We start from the raw sequence: 19,219 nt of genomic DNA, 5'->3' as shown, positions 1-19,219 counted from the left end.
AGTCGCAACTAACCCTACTATTAGCTAGTGGAAATGGTTCAATACCCACGCACATGGTTTGTTCCTGGGTGTGGCTGCTGGCTTGATTACAAATTGAAGAACATAACTCCTCAGAACTCAGAAGCTCCGCGATCCCATGCAAGAAATTTAAGTGGAATTTGGTAACGTTCCACTGGAACGTTTCTGGTGCCCCCCGAGAAGAAAGGCGTCATTTTTTTGTTTCTACCAGGAACACCTGACACCACCAGAAACATTCCCGTGGAATGTTACAAGCGCAGGTGGCCCATCCCCGAAGAAGCATCACGGAGGATGAGAGAGGCCACAGCAGGAAGTTAAACACTCGGCAGTGAGGCTCCCAAGTCCAACATTGAGCTGTTTGTTTACAATTAAACGGTTGTTTGGGAACTTTAACTGATACTCATGCACTTAACAGCACATCTCTCAAAATATTCAAACCATGGTGGTAGAGATGTCCAAATGCAGCTGTAACAACTGGTCTGGTCTGGTGAGTGGTGACTAGTGGTCACTGGTCAGGTACTGGGTATTTGGGTAGTCAATCAATGATAAATTTCTTTGTTTTATTTTGCCAATGATCTGCCTGTATCCAGACTAGAGAAGACTCAAAACTTGGCTTGAATTTGGTGGGTGGTGAGGGGGGCAGGGAGCCGCTCGAGCCGGTAAGGGAACCGCCAATGTCATCATGACCCATATGGCCATGTCCGGTTCGTCAGGTTGCTTATCCTTAATTAATTGAATTAGCCGCCTCCCGGTTCACTTTGGTCGACCGTCCGGGTTTAAATACAGTAGCTGAGAGTCAGGCAGACAGAGATGGCTTGGAGTAAAGCGCTAGCTCTATCCATTATGCCTCCCAGCATCAATGAGTCTCCCCTCTCGTTTAGTTGTTTCCCTTCTTCCTCTTCGCTGCGCTTTCTTTCATTTCTTTGTGTTTCTGGTAATTGTTATAGCAGTCAGTCGACTCAGTCCTGCTCTTCCGGAATCAACCACTCCTCTTCTTTCCCTTCAGTGGTTAAGAGAGCAACACCACTATCACCTTCTCCTCTCTTCCCCTTCTCCTCCACCAGGCACATTTGCAGGGCAGCCGAGTACAAATTTCCCGACCCCATTCCAGAATTCGCGGAAGCCGTGAGTACCCATTCTCTCCCTCACAATTTTTCCTTTTCTATTTTTTTTTTCTTTATATTGTTTTTAGTCATTTCTGGTGCCTTAGAGTTTTCTCCTGTGACCTATTACTTGATGAAATTTGTTTGAATCTCTGTTACCCATTAGTACTGCTATTCTGGTGTTTATTGATTTGATGCGGGGAAAACTCTTTACTGTACTCTATCTTTTCCTTCTTTTGCTCAGCTGGGTTTATGTGTTTCTTTGTTTAGGAGACAGAGAAGTTCAAGACTCATCTTCTTAAAAAGCTCTCGAAGAAAGATATCTATGGAGATTCTCTCGAAGAAGTTGTAGGAATCTGTACAGAGGTACTTGCTTTTCTTGATTGACTTTTCTGTAGTGTCTGCACAATTTGTTGTTGTATCATTGATAGACGCTTTCTATTGATGAACTACTTGTTGAGAGACGTACAAAGCAAATACACCAAAGTATAGAAAAGATGTGTTTCGAAATCTAACTAATAATTGCAGGCTCATAATTTATACACGTATGGCTTTATGCATAATTTATTTGATAATTTATATACGTATGAACTTTATGGATGACTGTATTTCTGTTCTTTTAAAGGACTAGGAGACATGAATCCAGCCTTGTGTGCTTTTATTAACTTAGTTTGTTAAGGAGGAGGGGCCAAGTCTAGCTTCCCTAGTAGCCATTAGATATTGAGAATATTTTTGAGTTTCAAACTTTCAGTAGTCTGATGGGATATTGGGATGGCATCATTATAGCTGTATAGACGTAGTACAAGAGATGTATTGGTAGTAAAAAAAACTATGAAATCATTTGTTTTACTGAGTGTTTGATACAAATGCAAAGATAAGCCTAAGTTTATACTAGTTTAGAAACACCTAAATCTCTTGGGTTGGGGAAAACTGCAAGAGGTCCATCCATCTTCAAATTTCAAACTATCATCTCATCACTGTTAAACATCCATTTTGCAGCCTTTCATAATCTGTTGTGAACAGAATCATTGAGGGCTAAGAGGTAAAGCCCAAATCTCAAAATCATGAGATTAAATACATAGAAAAAACATCTTTTTGGTAGTTATCCATCAAAATAGTTCTTTGAGTTTCTTTCCGTGGTAGTGTTTGTAATGTCAGACAGATGAATAAAATTTTCTGAAATCAGATTAATGTCAACATATTAAACTAATAAATAGGCCAAGGTTCCAGAGTGATCCAACAAGAGCATCAGAAGAGGTGCCAATCGTGTAACACAAAACATGCATACAGAAATGGGACGTAAGTGGTGAAACCGAAACACTTATTTTTCTCATCCCATACCCCTCTTTCCCTCAAAAACAAATATGAGAAAAGGGAATATTTCCTCATCCCCATCCTACAAACCAAACGGAGCTTAACAGAATGAAACACTTATTTTTTGACAAAAGATTACATGAACTAAATTAAAAAGAAAACTAAGCTCAGTGTGGAAGAGCGGAGATACAAATGTGCACAGTGCAAATAAAAGGTCTAGAAATACCGTATACAAGGTTTTGCACAGTACATATTTGTATTTACACTTCCTAAAAAGTCTAAAAAGAAAAGCTTTTTGGATGTGGAGGCAATAATGTTACATCTGATGCTGGAATACATTTTCGTGACATGGGTTCTTCATGCAATCACCCTTTTAGGCTTTTACAGACGGGAATCAAATCTAAGAAACCGGTGCGCTTGGAGGCTAACTTTGTGCCTCTTGTGGTGTTCAATTAATGTTCTAGGTTTTCTATTCCCAATTGATGATACAGTTTTTGCATAGATGATTAAGTCTAGTCTTCTAGACGCTGATGTTTTATGTCTGGTAACATTTTCAACAGATCTTCAGTACCTTCTTGTACACTGAATATGGAGGACCAGGTACTCTCTTGGTTATCCCATTCATTGACATGGCTGATACGCTGAATGAAAGGGGGCTTCCTGGAGGTCCACAGGCTGCGCGTGCTGCAGTAGTATGGGCTCAAAATCATGTTGATAAGGACTGGAAAGAGTGGACAGGCAATGATGATTGATGTCAACTAATTATAAAAACAAAAATGCTTCCTTTGACAGACAAATTGACTCGGGACTATTTTATACTGGAGGGTGGCTAGAAGCATTCGTGTATGGACTTTGGAGAAAGAGTTCATTGAGCAAAAATTTTGAAATGGGCATTGCATTTTGAGAAGGTTCTGAATTAACAGGATATTCAGAAGTTTATGGAAATTATTATCAAGGTCATTCATGTTACTTGTGCTTTGTTTGAGTTTTGAGGAAAGCCCGTCATCATCATCAATTCATCAACCAAACCTTGGATTTCTGGTAACATAATGACAACCTCCAGACTGCGACCTTAAATGGGTTTCTGTTTTCCACTTTATATCTTGCATCGGTGTTTCTTGAACCAAGGCTTGAACTGGAGTCTTTCAATATTATCAACTCCCAATCATATTCCTTCCAAGCCAAAATCCTGTTATAGTTCATTTGATTGCTAGTTTCATGGTAAATAACCAGTATTTTTGGCAGTAAATTAAGATCTACAGGGGACAAACATGCTGAGAGAGAGAGGATTGGGAGACAAACATGCTAAGAGTCCCATCTAAGAGTTCCATTTCCATATGCGAAAATTCAAGAAATCTGTTTGGAAGCCTCCATGACTTCACAAGTTTATTCTTAACGGGTCTCTTCAGTCTTCACTTGTTTATTTACAAGTGCAGCACTGTGATGCCAATTCAGCGTAAACATTTAGGAGGCGTTCGTCAATATCAATGATTTTGGCCAACACTTCCTTAATCTCCTCTATGAATTTAGAACAGGCCTGCATTTGAATTTACCATTTAGGAAGTAAAAGGGGTAAAAAAACAAGGTTTGGACCATGAAAATGTAAAGTATAACCGAAATGCTGGAGAGAAAAATTTGCCAACGGGAAATACTTTTATGTATGAGATTTCAAGTTTCTAACCTGAAATTATGACCTTAGATAATGGGCCACTATTTTAATAGTTCTTTTCCGTCTGAAGAGGTGAACTTAGATAAAGAAAATCCTCACATAAATTCCCATTCCAAAAGGAAAGAGGCAACGCAAAACAATGAAATTTCATAGGGAGATGTGAAAACAAAGGCGGATTAATCTGCAGTCAGTTGCGGATCAAATATCAATTCAAGTAGTTCAATGGCTCACATATCAAATTATTCAAATCCAATCAACGATGGACATGGCCCACTTTACGCTTGTTAAGATTAAAGAAAGACCAAAGTAGGGCTGCATCAGTGACGGGGTCCACAAATAATACACAAGTTGTGAACTGTGAATCTGTGATAGGCGCCCATACAGTATAGATGAAAGACTTATTCAGCCTCGTATCCAAACACAGCACGGAAGATTTAGCTCTTGCATGCCAAAAATTGTAGCTAGACTGACAGAATGGTAGATTGCTTTTAGGTGCCAAAAATCAAAACTTGCAGTTGAGGTTCAACACTCAACACTACCTGTTTCTTCATAGCCCATAGTATGAATGTGAAATATGTATACACGGGACTATTTCTCTACCTCAAATGAAGTACATTTTTTAGTAAACTCCAGAAAGTGCACGTTCTCTTATATTTAGTAGCAAAGAACAGCAAAATCATGTCTCGAAAACTTAGAGAACACTAAAATGTTACTGTAACAACTATATGATTTCTATACATCATTTCCTCCTTGCGGATGAAACACCACCTGATTCTCTTTGCAAATGTGGTTAATTCCTATCCATCAGTTCTTCCCTGTCAATGAAACGCTCCAGCATCTCCTTCTCTTGCAAAACTATGCATTCTTCTTCCTTCCCAAACCAGTCATAACGCTGCTTGGCAACATAGTCATAGACAATGTCCCTCAGTGGGGTCGGAATTATCAACAATGCACTTAAAGCGGAGTAGGGCAATGGCAGGTAAGATGCAACTTTTAGTGCAGCTGCATAATTGTATCAAACACAAAAGTGTGAGGTTTAGTGCAGCTGCATAATTCTCTCTCTCTCTCTCTCTCTCTCTAAAACTGTAACCATTTGACTCACATTTTTTATAGTCATTTACACACTAATTATGCCTAAGAATCTAAATGACTACAAAGAAATATTAATCCCAATTCAGATGAACACCATCAACACTTTCTCCATTGTTGATCTTGTTAATGGGTGGAAAAAAATAATTAAAAATAAGTTAGAAGACAAACAAGAAAGACAGAGAAACAGGAAAAGAGTGCAAAGATGAATTTACAGTGCTCTGGTAATCTATTGTTCTATCAAAACTCAAGAAAATCGAAAGAGGGTAGGTTCTTAGACATCAAGATAATAACAAAACTGGATCCATGTGAGACTTCTTTTCCATCAATTATGGATAGAGGCATTAGAAAGGTCTTATATTTTACGTAGGGAGGAATGCTAAGGTATGAGAAAGTTTTTTCCTACAGCTACTACAAATGCCCCATCTACCACATATCGATAACATATGTGGGGCCTGATATTGATTTTATAATACACTGGAACCCACACAAATATTCTGGATGCATGGTCGATGGTGCATTTTTTAGCAGTTAAAAGAAAGAAAGATTTAACTAGAACAAACATTTCAATAATCAATTCTAGTTCCTGCAGTTCATTATACCCTTCACTGCTCGTTTGCCAGATCTAACATTTCATATGCCCACTGGCAGCCAGTTACCTTCTGCCCTTAAGAAGATCAAATAATCCCAACTACTATATTCTTTAAAAGCTGTCTATACTTGATATCATTCCAACAAGTCATGAAATTGCATGACCATGAGCTTAGGGATCATGAACAAAGGAATGAAGACAGAGCAAAATGGATTGCAAACAGTAGCACAACAAGCAGATACAGGAAAGGATTTTTAGTGCTCAAATAATAGAGTTTCATCAGATATAAGTTCAGGTTTATATTGATTTTAGAGATAACAAATTTTGTGTTCTTTTCTCTCTCAGGTGACCACTTACCACCTTTTTGGTACTCTTTTATTTTAATGAAGTGCTGCTTGGAAAATTTCACCATTACATTTTCCTCAATGGTTTCAAAGGAACCACTATCACAACTTAATGTCAGGAAATTTCCAACAGGTTATGTAAGGTCCCAAGAGAGGACAGCATATACTCATCAAAGAAGGTGGTCTGTACAAGAATGGACTGCCCAGGGCAGTGAGGTACTTGAATTTAATTTTGATGGATGTGCTTTGGGCAACCCTGGGCCCTCAGGTATTGATGGAGTTTTTAGAGAGCATGAGGGCACTTTACTTTTGAGCTTCTCACTGTCAAATCATGATTCAGCGGATGTCTTTGGCAGTTAAGGGCCCATGCTCTGTTAGATTCCTGATTAGAGAGGCAAAGGTATTAGCTTCTATCTTGAATCTTGAAGAGCTTCTTCAATTGGATACCTAGATAGGCTAATGATTAGCAGACTTGCTTGCTAGAGGAGAGGTTGGAGGATCCAATCAGGTATGGGGGACACCAGGCCCAAGGATACAACAACAAGGACAGTTATCTGGGGTCTAGGGAGAGTGGACTGCATACAGACCTAACCTTTACCATTTTACCAAGCAATGGCCTCATTGCACCAACAGCAGGATGCAACATTAAGTCACTCACGGAATCTTTACAGCTTGAGCCATCTAGTATTTCATGATGCCAATAAAGAAAAATGTGCTTCTGTACCACAAAATTGCTCTTTATTAAATGTTTGCAATAAAAAGATAGTTTGACTAACAATCATAGAAAACTTTTAGCCTGTGTGGTTCAAATCCAACTTAACTGTGAGTGGGCCTTTGGATTTCAAGGAGAAAAGAAGAAGTATCGAATCAATTAACTTAAATTGAGAGGAAAAAATCTAGTTGGCAAAAATAGCTTAAAAATACAGTAGTAATGTATTTTTAATGTCACCTTTGCATGTTATAGTTGTTGATCTAAATACCAAGTCTTTTATATAAAACCTGAGCTTTCTCCTCCGTGAACTAGTTTCTGTCAGACTGAGCAAGTCCTGTGGACCCCTCTCTCAAGATGCTTTCTTTCTTTCCTTTCCTTTTTTTTGTCCCCTCTTCTTCTTGCCTAAGACATGATCTGTATGGTCTGATTAGGGTGATATATCACTTGGTATTAGCTACTAATCACTGTCTAATAAAAAATGAAACAAGGGAAAAATAAGACTGAAACAGAAAAAAGGAAAACAGAATTATATGTTTGTGGCTCCGTCTAATCCCTTAAGAGCAAAATAAATAGGTAAATAACAAGCAACACTCTAAAAACAGAAAATGAAAAGGATTTTAGTTTTTGGTTTCAAAGAAATACTTTTTTCAATAAAAGTAAAAGCGTTTCAATGGCTGTACATCAATTCTGGGCAACAAAATGAACAGAAACATTGTTTAACCATGTTGAGACTTGAGAATATACATCCTTGGCAAACCTATTATTAGGAGTAAAAGATGAATGAAATAGAGAACTCCAAAACTAATGTCATCACAATAAGATGACGTTACAATAGATATAAGATTAAAATCCTGAATGCTTGTTTGAAAGCTTGTTTATCAAGTTCCAGGGTAACAGCTTCACATAAACTACACCAGGAAAACCATCCTCTTTTGAGATGAGTAGAAACTTCAATGAGATGTGAGTTCTTCCAACTCAAAGATAATAATCATTTAACAGTGTATGCATCATTTCCAGTTCTATAGATTAGACAGAACTATGCCATTGGGATCTTGGTTTTTCCAATAGTTGAATTTTACTGTCGGTCTTGAAAAATGCTGCCTGATGTACGAGGCATTATACTCCAGTTGTTCTTTTCCAGAGAGAAAACTTCATGCTAAGTAGACAGCATGTTTTTCGTGCATAGGGGGTGCAGGGAGCAGGAAAAGGCATCCTGCCTTACTCGGCTCAACTTGACTTGATTACACCACTAATCATGATTCATGCACATGCACAGTGCGAGATAGTTAAATAATGAAATTTTTGCCAAGGGAGTGAAGAGCAGAAAAAGGGATCCTGCCTTCATCATTACTAACTATTACCAGGTGATCAGTGATTAATTTCTCAAGACCACCCATGAAAGGAGGGGAATTTGAGTCTGGCATATTAGCAAGCGAATTTTCTCTATAATAGTTGCTACAGATGAAGCTAACTTCAAAAGAAACTTCATGCATATAACTAACAAAATGTCAAAATGATTCTATTATTAACATTTCAAATGAAGAAAACTAATGTAAACTTGTAAAGGAGAGAAAACCGATGTTCATACCAATGTTCATTCAAAAGAAAATGCAAACTGTAAATTTGGACATGTAATAGAAATAAAACGTAGATGTGCTAACCAGTTGAGGCATGATGGTATAAACCCGGGCCTTCAATGAACAAAAATCGACGGAGAACATCTTCTCGATCAACACCACAAAGCCTCAAATAAGGTTCAGCAGCCTTGGACTGAAGGCAACAAAACTTGATCTTCCTATACTTATCTGCTCTGATCACCCACTTCACCCCTACAAAAGAACAAGATTTGAATGAGGGAAATTTAAGCTTTCAAGGCCACTAGGTTATGATCAAGAGCAGAACTCTTGGAGGAGGAACATTACATGTTATACAACAGAATATAAATATAAGTTTCTAACCACTAGAACATGACAAACCAAACACGGGATTCTAAATTTATGGTTCCAAATACAACCTGAGAAAGGAAAAAAGCAAATCAAATAACATCGGGTAAAGAAGATGTGGTAATCCAAACTTCCAAAGTAAACATGTTGGAACACACAAAGAAACACAAATTGGGGTTCTGGATAAAGACCTTAAAATGAGCATTGGGAAAATAACATGAAAGATAAAGGTGAAGTTGCTCATGGAGCTGCATTTGATTACACAAGGGCATTTCCATGAAACAACGTGAAAAAAATAAATTTGAAGGGTAAAAATAAGGAAGGAAAGAAAGAGAAGGGAATTGAATTTTACCAGGAAGGAAAGTAAGAGAAGAGAATTAAATTTCTCCAGTTCAAAAGTTCGTTTCTAAATTATATACGAATTAATGCTCAATGATATTCTCATCTCCACCTTAGAAAAAAGGAAAAAAAAAAAAAAGAGGAAAAAAAACGAGAAAGCCGATGGCGTCTCGCCACTCCCTCTGTTTGTTTCTTAGTGAATGATGTTGCCGTTTCTACCCTAAAAAATGAAATGATATTTCGTCATGTACTAAAATCTGTGAGAAATGATGTTTTCCCATTCCTTTTTACTTGGTTTCTAATTCCATGATACTCTTGTTTCTTCCAAGAAAAAATGACACGAGTTAAACATGAAAGAACTTTGAAGATGGAAAATCGAATACCAGCATAAGACAGAATAAAACAAAAAATGAAATGCAAAACAAAAAAGTCTTTCAATGTCAGAGAGTATAAACGGAATCGAGAGCATTTCACTTTAATACTAAAGAGTAGCTTATTAGAACAGAACAGGGAAACAAAGAGGAAGAAAACGGTGGAATACAAAGCAATAATATACCCCTGTGACAGAGATGACAGACCCCATCATAAACCACGACTCGTGGCTGAAGTAGAGATGGAACCAGAGTCTTAGGCGGTGGAGGTGAGTCTGCAAATAGAAGTCCTTCGCTTGCAACACTACGAGCAGTAGCAGCAGCTGCAGAAGCACTGCCAGCTATGGCAGAATAGGAAGAAGACGAGAGGCAATACAGCAAAGAAGAAGCTCTTCTAATTGTGATTGAGGTTGTAGAGGCCGTACTCCAAACGCCTCTCCCGAACATCATAATCATCACTGCATCTCTCCTCTCCTCTGTATTCTTTAAATCCTGTTTCAGATCACCCAGATGCCGGATGCTAGAACAAGAGCATTTCGCGTATTTTCTTTCCTCTTCTTTGAATTTGATGTCGCTGTTGCTCCTCAAAAAGGGTCGCCATGCAAGAGAGATGGGACCCGATACGACCGGGTCCTACTTCGATGATCAATCACACCGACAGACTTGTTTTAAGATAGGATCTTGGTCTTAGGTGGGCTCCATCGACAATGCACAGGATGAATGATTAATCTGCGTGTTACTAAAAATATTATTAAAGGTTTAATCAGAGATCTTCATTAGATTCAATGCTCCTTGCAGACAGTTGCACAATATCATTATTGTCCTCTTTGACAGAGAGACTCTGAGGTGTGACCTGAGGGAGAGATCCTTTCCTTCCCTGTACTGTACAAACCTTTGATCCATATCTTTTCCTCATCAAAGATTTTTCCTTTTTTTTCTAGGATAAAAACAAAAACCTCTCCTATAATTTTATTTTAACAAATACCTCTCTTAAACCTTTTAGGAATTCAACAAAAAATCTCCCTTCCCTTACTGTCACATCGTTAGATTGATACATCAGTTTTTTTCTAAATACCTATTCTACTCTTTTATAAATTATTTTATATACAAAATTATTGAAATAACCATTTAACTCAACCAATAATTTTACATATAAATTACTAAAATATGTTTTTTTTATTAAGTTAAAATAAAATTATTTCAGTAATTTTGTATATAAAAAAAATTATAAAAGGGTAGAATGGATATTTTAAAAAAATGAGTGTATTAATCTAACAATGACGAAAGGACGGTTTTTGTTGAATACTTCAAAATTTCAGAAGAAGTATTTGTTAAAATAAAACTATAGGATAAGTTTTTATGATTGTCAGAAATTTTAAGAAATTTTTTTGTATTTTACTTTTTTTATAGATTGATTTGATCCATTAAACTATTTGATCTAATATAATAGAGGGCTTTCTAGGCGGATGGCCCGGATATGGTGGGCCCAATCCGTGGAAGTCAACGGACATGTTAGAGTTGGAGTCGGGCCATGTGTATTTCTAGACACGGATCTTATTAAATACATTGCTTTTGGGTCTTTTGGATCTGGACCCGATCTGATATTTCAGACCTGAACCATTCCATATACATTTGATCAGATATGTATAAATTGGCAAAGTATTGTTGAAAATAGTAAAATACACTTTTTTATTGCATGGTCGTGGATACTTTTACTTTATTCTTATAAATTGTTATGCTCGTGGTCATGGATACTTTTAGGTTTAGAACCCAAATTGAATCCAATTATGATCAGGTCCGAAGTTTTAGGCCCAGTCCCAGACCCTGTTGATGAAGGCTAGATGTCAAATACTCGTATTTCCTTATTTGATTTGCTCATAGATGGAACCCATGATGTAACCAATCAGACGGTGGGCCTTCATGCTACATATGCAATATGTATGTATATCAGTGTATCTCTGCATGTTTTACTTCTGTTCACCCAAAATTTTAGACTTTTTATTAGGCTTCCTTTTGAAGATTTCCAAGTTCCAACATCATAAATCAACCAAACCGGATATTTTCAAACCAACAATAAGGCAATAAGATTCTTTCTTGGATAACCAAAAATTTTTGTTTCAATTCATTATTTCAGTCCATTTACATGAAAATATGAAATTTATTGTTTTCAAAATAGGAAAATGTGACCTTTATTAATTTTACATACCATTTTGAAGGTATATAATGATGAAAAAAAAAGAAAATATACCATTTTGTAGGTATGTAGACAAACCATTAGTTGACAAGAATAAAGATGAAAATAGAAGAAAAAAGGGAAATATATTTCATCTTCATTAAAAAGTACAATAACAAAAAAATACTTCATATTTGGTAAAGTTCTCCTAAAAATAATAACAATCAATTAAAGCCAAGGACTGTAAAACGTGTAAGAAGCCATTTTACAATAATTACGCAGAAATTGAATATAAAAGAGGAGTTAGTGGGCATAAGTGCCACTGGAGGAAAACTTTTTCAGAGATTTTTTTTCCCACTTTCCCCAATTGTAAAGTGAAAATTCAGAAGTGCCATCATCTACAAGTGTAGCTGTCCATTTTATGGGTGAACCAAAGTAAAGTAGCTTACTATGGTCAATGGTCTAGAGGATCCAAATTCTACAAAAATTACTATATGACTATTAATTACGGCTCTACCTCATTTATATGAAATCAGATGTTCCTAAATCACCACCCACCTTTTACTCATGAAAGAAATGTTCAAGCCAATGAAAGGTAACACAAATGAGCTTATGAGCGTTTACATCCTTACCCAATCACCTCGCTTGAAAATGCATTTTCTTTTATAAATAAAAAAATAAAAAAATCAGCCCAACCTCTATCAGCACTAAACAGTTGGGGTAGTTAAAACTTAAAACAAATTAAATTTGCTCACAACCGAGCACAACTTAGATTTAACCTGTCAGATCCAAAAATTGTAATCTTACAGATTGATGGGCTAACAACCATCCTTTGCGTTTCTGTAGACAGCTTGGGCCTAGGAGATGACAATGAGTTTATTTTCATGCTGAAAAATAATTTAAGAAGCATTTAACTATTGTCCTAATGCATGTGTTTTCAATTCAACCTTGATTGATTTCAGAATGGAGTATCAGATTTTGTGAAGTTACAGCAATCCAACTAGATAAGTTTTTGTGGCATGAATGCATGATCATGGGAAAAGATGAACCCGCTTGTTCAGTGTTTCCTAATTGTGTGCACCCCATTGAACCAGAATGTGGGCAAGTATGAGAATATCATATTGCAGTACAGACTGAGCCACTTCTCCAACCTCTTCAGATTCACATGCTTGTCAAGAAGGCCTATCTGAAGCACCAAAGTAACAAACAAAATCAGACGGAGCTCTTACATGTAATATCCTAACTGTAGGATGATAGCCAAATAAAGACTTATCTCCTAATATTATTATAAAAAATAAACAAAAATATCAGATGCTGACAGAAAATGAAAGAAATACACAAACTCATGAAAAATTAAAGAACCTAAACAAATAGAAACCAGATGCTGACACTAAACTTCCCTTGACCAGTTCATGCAAAATTTTATCCAGCTTCAGCCACCATCAGAAAATGGGAGTCATGGAGAAAAAGACAAAAGCTCAGAGGTACTTACACAGTTTATTGCACAAACTCTAGTTAGCACTGTCCTCTTCATCCTCAAAACTCAAATTTAATGTCTGTAACTTGAACCCAGATCCTTGTATGATCTCAACCAAATTGGAAGCCACACCTGTAGCCTGTACCGTTGTCTGCTTTGTTAACTGCACATGGAAAGATAAGTTGCAATTAGCTGTTACTGATTAAAAAGAAGAAAAATAATTGATGTATCTAATTATTCCACTATCATTCTACAAATAGAACGTTGTATCATTTTTGGGTTTCCCAAGTCCTACTCTTTTGTGGCTACACTTCCAAGGAAAATATTAACTGGTTTTTGTTTCTTTGAATTGAACGAAGTTATGGATTCAGGACTGCCATAGTCTAGTGAGGATAGAGGTTGAATGCAACTTCTGAGGTGGTGCCATCCTTGGGGTTATTCAAGTTCCAAAGGTAACTGTTGAAATCAAAAGGATGACCTTCAGTTGCTAATAACCTTAGGTAAATTATGAGTGCTTCTGTACATGGAAATTCCTTAGTACGTGTTTGGTATAGCTTCCGTTTATTAAATAAACATTTGTACTTTATTTGTCTTCAAAACCGAGAAAAGTACTTGATAAACCTAGGTGCCACATCAGCGGTTGAGTGAATAAATGCTCAACCATTGGGGGAAGTGTTAAAATGAAGCTTCCCCCAATGGTTGGTGAGCACATAAATCAAAACCCACTTTTGTGAATACCAATGCATACGGATGAACATGATGAGAAAAATGTTGATTTGGCAATGACATGGCGGCGTTATGATAAACACCAATCACAAAACGTCCACGGAACAAAACACACGCTTAATTGCCTTCCTATTTTTTCATATGCAACATTAGAAATTGTGGTTCTCTTCAACTGCATTCTGTTTTCAATTGTAAAAGAATTTAGAGATGGTGAATGCTGCAATTGTAGTGCATATCCACCACTAACTTGGCAAATGTCATTTCTGATGTTTGAGACCATGTATAATATGATTAAGTCCCGTACTTTGAATTTTGTTTTTGAATGACAATAATTGGCTGAACGCTTCTATTGTGAAAATTTCAGTCTGATCATAATTTTTTTTTTTTATCTTTTTTGTGAAGTTAAGGATGCCAAAGAGAGAAAACAAAAGAAAATATCTTGTCTCTGATAAAGTAGATGCTACAGACAGTTGATATTTATATCAGAATACAAAAAATCATGCCATCTAAAGGCCAGTAACTTCTGCAGGTATTGGTAATATCAGACAAATCTCTACAGAGCTAACCATTTTTCTACTTTGTATTTATGAATGCAAGTGCCCAACAAAATCCATCAAAAAAATGTAAGCGTTCAACAAAAGAGTTAGTAAACATACCTCAACACTTGCAATACCTTCAAGGATTTTAACTTTTAAATCACTGACACCCTCTATTTCCTACATAATCAAAGGAAATTAGTTAGTTGTGTGGGACCTGTGGGTGTGTGTGTTAAAGTAGAGGAGCATTCCAACTCTCCAATAAAAAACCAAGTTTTTGATGTTTTTTTTTTTGATAGATACCAAGTTCTTGAAATATTATGCACAAATGTATGTTCTTTTTATTTTTATTTTTTGAAAGGTAAAGCATAATTGTATTGATCAAAAAGGGGGAACACCCCAGAGATTACAATATCCGCCCCTTTGAGGGAAAAGGGCCACTGTGAACTATGCACATCATTTACAATCAAGAAGAGACTGAAATGAAAACCCATTAACTCCTTTCAATCGCATAAACCAATGATTTGCTGCCAATCATGTAGATATATGTACAGAAATTCACAGACACACATACTTAAAGGAGCATGAATAACTGCTATTAATTTATGCACTTCCAACCCTTTGCCCACCGCCACCAGAACCATAAGATTCCATTCCCTGCCTATAAATTCTTAAAATTTCATCAGTCCGATTATCATTTTGAAACCCCCTCCCTACCTCCCTGGGGAGAAAGAATTGGAAGAAGACGTAATATTGTTACAGAAGCACACACACACACATACAGACACTGTAGAGAGAAGATAGAGATGACAGGGTTAAACGATTAAACCTCCAAGGCTTTGGCCACAGTAGGGATGGCCGATTCATCCATTATTCCTTCTGCCTGCACATTTCAACAAAGAGCAGTATAAGTGATTCCATATCTAGTTTATTGCATGATGGAAGTTATTATCTCTTCTTAATGATGTGTTTTTCTATTACCATAATGGCCATGTCATTGAGGCAGAAATATAGATAATTCTCATTTGTCTGTTTTTGTTTTTTTGGGTAAGTCAGGCATGTAGATAAACGAAGCATGCTAAGGCCAAAAAAAGGAAAAATCTTAACTACTCATTAGGCATAGGCACATAAGTCCCCCAGCTGCCCCCTATTTTCATTCGCACCGATGCAACTCCATACCTTGGCAACCCAGGGCTATGGGAATATAACTTGATAAATTGAAGATTTGTAATCACTTATTTTTTATAAATACGAATTGTCATCACATCAGTAAACATTCCCATGTTTCAGAAACAATTTTAGTCATACAGAATGAAATTCAGGGAGCGTTTGCATTAGAAACCACCTGAAGATAAGTCAGGCATGTAGATAAACGAAGCATGCTAAGGCCAAAAAAAGGAAAAATCATAACTACTCATTAGGCATAGGCACATAAGTCCCCCAGCTGCCCCCTATTTTCATTCGCACCGATGCAACTCCATACCTTGGCTACCCAGGGCTATGGGAATATAACTTGATAAATTGAAGATTTGTAATCACTTCTTTTTTATAAATACGAATTGTCATCACATCAGTAAACATTCCCATGTTTCAGAAACAATTTTAGTCATACAGAATGAAATTCAGGGAGCGTTTACATTAGAAACCACCTGAAGATGAGACCAGTATACTCAGGTTCTGAGACAATTCGAAACGAGTCCTTCCACGGACAACTTTGCAATAAATTGGATTCCATCGTATGTCTTTTTTAATCTATTTGAACATACGCCATTTTAGTTGAATTTGGGAAGTTTCGGATGCTATAGAAACCGAGACGAAATGATTTCATTTCGAAGTAAACATGTGCACATATGATAAAAAATTAAGATAAACAATGAATAAAATAAAATTAAAAACAGGATAAAAACAACTAGATGGCAATAACCAAGTCAACATGTAAATGAAACAAAGACATAAAATAGAAGAAGTTGGAAAAGGAAGCAAGAAAATTCACACACTCACAAACACAGAAGTTGAGTGTGAGCACCTGGAAGAACATAGAAAGCATGTCGGATGGCGAGACCGGGATCGAAACTGGCTGATCAACAGGAGTTTCTTCCTTCTGCTCTTCCGGAACTAGGGTTTCCTCTGTAACTGACCTAATTCTCCTGAATTCTGTGTTCTTCTTCCTTGTGAAGTGCAGAGAACGACTGGAGACGCGGTTTGTTCCAAGACGAAGACAATGGACTGAAGTAGTCAAAGAAGTGGAATTAGAAATGAGAAAACAATTGTTGGTTCTGCAAAAGGAATACAGTGAAGGGAATGCTTCGACGGAGGCCATTGCTCTTCAACAGTCAATCTTCTTCCCGGTTTATCGTCACTCTTCCTTAACCTACAGCTGAGAGGCAGTGTGCTTGTTCTAGATTCGACTTCCACCCTCCACTTCCCTCCCTATCCACTCCACTGTCATAGCTTTTGGGCAAATCTCAAGGTACCCGTTCTAAAAAAAGGGTAAATCTCTTCAATTCACGAAATTGATAATCTGTATTCTTACCGTTTATTTATTATATTAGCTTGTTCTTATGAGTAAATGTACGTTTATGATTCTGACAATTGACCAAGTGTACCCGTAACCATTAACTATGAACAAAAAAAAGTTGAAAATGCCTATTATACCCCTATATAAAATTACATTTTTATCCTTGTTTTTGAATTAACTCAATTCCTCTCAGACGAGTCTCACCCTATCTGTCGAAGGGAAGAGAAGACAGGAGCGCCATCCAGATGGCTTGCCATCGCCATCTCCATCAACGGCGATCACTGCAAATAATGAACGGCGGAGGTTCGGGGGAAATCCGACAGAGGTCGACGGTGGGTTTTTTATCCTTGTTCTTAACACCCCTTTTTGTTTAAACCTTAAACAAAACGGATATGAGTTTTTTTTATTAGAATACAGTGTTATTTTTTTGCTTTTGCAGGAGGGATAATCGTTTGGTCAAGAGGTGAATAAAGGGAGAAGGAAGGTTGAGGGGGAGGGAAGGAGGTCTTGTGCAAAGAGGTGAACAGAGGTAAACAATATAGTTATTTTGTGAAGTAGGAAGAAAGGAGGAAGTGGACTTGTAGATGTTCAACGAAATGCCAAAGCGATCCTAGCGTAGCTACACCAGCGCACGCCTAGCGCATGCCCGTGCACACCAATGCACGCCTAGCGCATGCTCGCTCACACCAGCGCACGCCCAGTGCATGCCCGCGCACACCCCCGCTCACCCGAGCACCCTTCTAATACCACAAAGGTTTTTTACCCATGTGGTGGTGGGGAGTGTGTACTTGTCGTGGCGTGGAATGGGAAGGCTGAGAATGCTAGGCGGGAATTCTATGGTTGTCACTACTACATAGGTTATACAAAACCTTAGTTATTGTTGTAGTTTGTTAACGTTTCATGTAACACAATTTTTTTGTTATTGTTGTATTTTGACGGTGATAGAAGATGTAATTTCTTTTGTTGGAATGATGAGATACGGTGTTGTCCATGTGGAAATGGGGTTTGCGGGATCTTCACATCTAAATGGCCCGGTATACAAGGGAGACGATTTTGGGTTTGCACAAAGCCCCAAGTAAGATTATTCAATCTTAGTTATTTGTCTGTGCAAAGTTTGTTAAATATTCAATCGCTTAAAGCATATTATTTTTTGTAGGATGCAGATGGGTGTAAGTTCTTTGCATGGATACCAAGGAAACCACAAGTCCAATAGAGTGTAACCATCAAAGGAGATGTGGCAAGACCTTCTAAAGACCCACTAGATGAGGTTGAAGCAGTTGTCCGGTCAAAGAAGGATAAATTCGATAAAATGTCTGAATTTTGTGATAAGTTGTTGGGTCGTATAAAAAATCTGAGAATCAAAAATGTATAATCTGATTTTGGCCTGATTGTGACTTAATTTGCATACCTTTCGTCTCAAGATTTTCAAATCAAGGGGAAGAAATAATCAATGTTCAAAATCGATAATAGAATTATATAAAATAAAAATAGTAAAAGCATTAGTAAATTATATATAGACAGAGCACATATATTCTTAAGAAAATATCTAACTATAATTCATCCTATATAACCAATTACAAAAGCGGCATTAAGCATGCCTCTACACTCTTTGTACAAAGAATGGCAATGACCCAACAAGTTCAGTCACCATCACCCCTGTGTTTGAGGAGGCGGTAGAGATTTCAACTTTCAACTTTGAACCTATGGAATGAAGGGCAGCCTCCCTTTACAGTTGCAAATTCCATTCCAACAAGAAATCTTGGATTAGAAAAATCAAAATCAAGTGGACCAACTCCCCCTCTCTCCAGATTGTCATTGTCACTCAATGGCTCATAATCTGACAAATCAACTGCTTCCTTAACTGATGATACACCAAGACCATCATGCCCGGTTGATGGTACACCAAAACCACCCGATTGTTCTGAATCGGAGTCACCAATACCACCTCCTAGCCAATCATCATCACCACCTAGCCCATCTCCACAATTCTGATCTTCATCAAATTCACCATCAGCACCCTCCATTCCATGACCACACTCATGCTCAGATGCATCATCATCGGACACAAAATCAATAATGCAACAATCACCTTCACTTTCAACTATATACTTTCTTTTTCCATGGTCACTACTTTGTCCACTTCTTTCAACACACGTGTCATCAATCGATACACATTTAGCATATGTAGTAGTGACATATAAGATAATCTCACGCATATAACTATGCATGGCAAATATCTGCACCATGCCACTCTCACTACCCAACAAACCCAATTGCTCCTCTAGTTCATGATTA

General features: G+C 37.3%; 3 protein-coding genes and 1 long non-coding RNA gene across 4 annotated transcripts; 2 read left to right on the top strand and 2 right to left on the bottom strand.

Moving 5' to 3' along the window:
* Nucleotides 1-107: 107 nt before the first annotated feature.
* PRIN2 (Serine/Threonine-kinase) lies at nt 108-3,404 on the top strand. The gene is made up of 3 exons (XM_010273731.2): nt 108-1,143; nt 1,392-1,487; nt 2,996-3,404. The coding sequence occupies exons 1-3, from the start codon at nt 829-831 to the stop codon at nt 3,185-3,187; spliced, it is 603 nt and encodes a 200-aa protein (XP_010272033.1). The 5' UTR covers nt 108-828; the 3' UTR covers nt 3,188-3,404.
* Nucleotides 3,405-4,527: 1,123 nt separating this feature from the next.
* On the bottom strand, nt 4,528-10,438 carry LOC104607938 (Putative thiol-disulfide oxidoreductase DCC). The gene is made up of 3 exons (XM_010273730.3): nt 9,680-10,438; nt 8,503-8,670; nt 4,528-5,106 (listed from the first exon to the last, which is right to left on the bottom strand). Exons 1-3 carry the CDS (start codon nt 9,948-9,950, stop codon nt 4,895-4,897), a joined length of 651 nt encoding a protein of 216 aa, XP_010272032.1. The 5' UTR covers nt 9,951-10,438; the 3' UTR covers nt 4,528-4,894.
* Nucleotides 10,439-12,398: 1,960 nt separating this feature from the next.
* Nucleotides 12,399-16,866, bottom strand: LOC104607937 (uncharacterized). Its single transcript, XM_010273729.3, has 5 exons — nt 16,433-16,866; nt 15,236-15,289; nt 14,527-14,586; nt 13,160-13,307; nt 12,399-12,853 (listed from the first exon to the last, which is right to left on the bottom strand). The coding sequence occupies exons 1-4, from the start codon at nt 16,724-16,726 to the stop codon at nt 13,179-13,181; spliced, it is 537 nt and encodes a 178-aa protein (XP_010272031.1). The 5' UTR covers nt 16,727-16,866; the 3' UTR covers nt 12,399-12,853; nt 13,160-13,178.
* Nucleotides 16,867-17,057: 191 nt separating this feature from the next.
* LOC104607936 (uncharacterized) lies at nt 17,058-18,358 on the top strand. The gene is made up of 3 exons (XR_737027.2): nt 17,058-17,256; nt 17,364-17,999; nt 18,081-18,358. It is a non-coding gene; the product is annotated as an uncharacterized LOC104607936 (long non-coding RNA).
* The last annotated feature ends 861 nt before the right edge of the window (nt 18,359-19,219 follow it).

This window comes from Nelumbo nucifera, chromosome 4, assembly GCF_055504915.1.
Source record: "Nelumbo nucifera cultivar China Antique chromosome 4, China Antique-T2T, whole genome shotgun sequence".
Classification (NCBI taxonomy): Eukaryota; Viridiplantae; Streptophyta; class Magnoliopsida; order Proteales; family Nelumbonaceae; genus Nelumbo; species Nelumbo nucifera.
The sequence above is the reverse complement of the archived record's forward strand: the minus strand, read 5'-3'. Positions and strand labels throughout refer to the sequence as shown.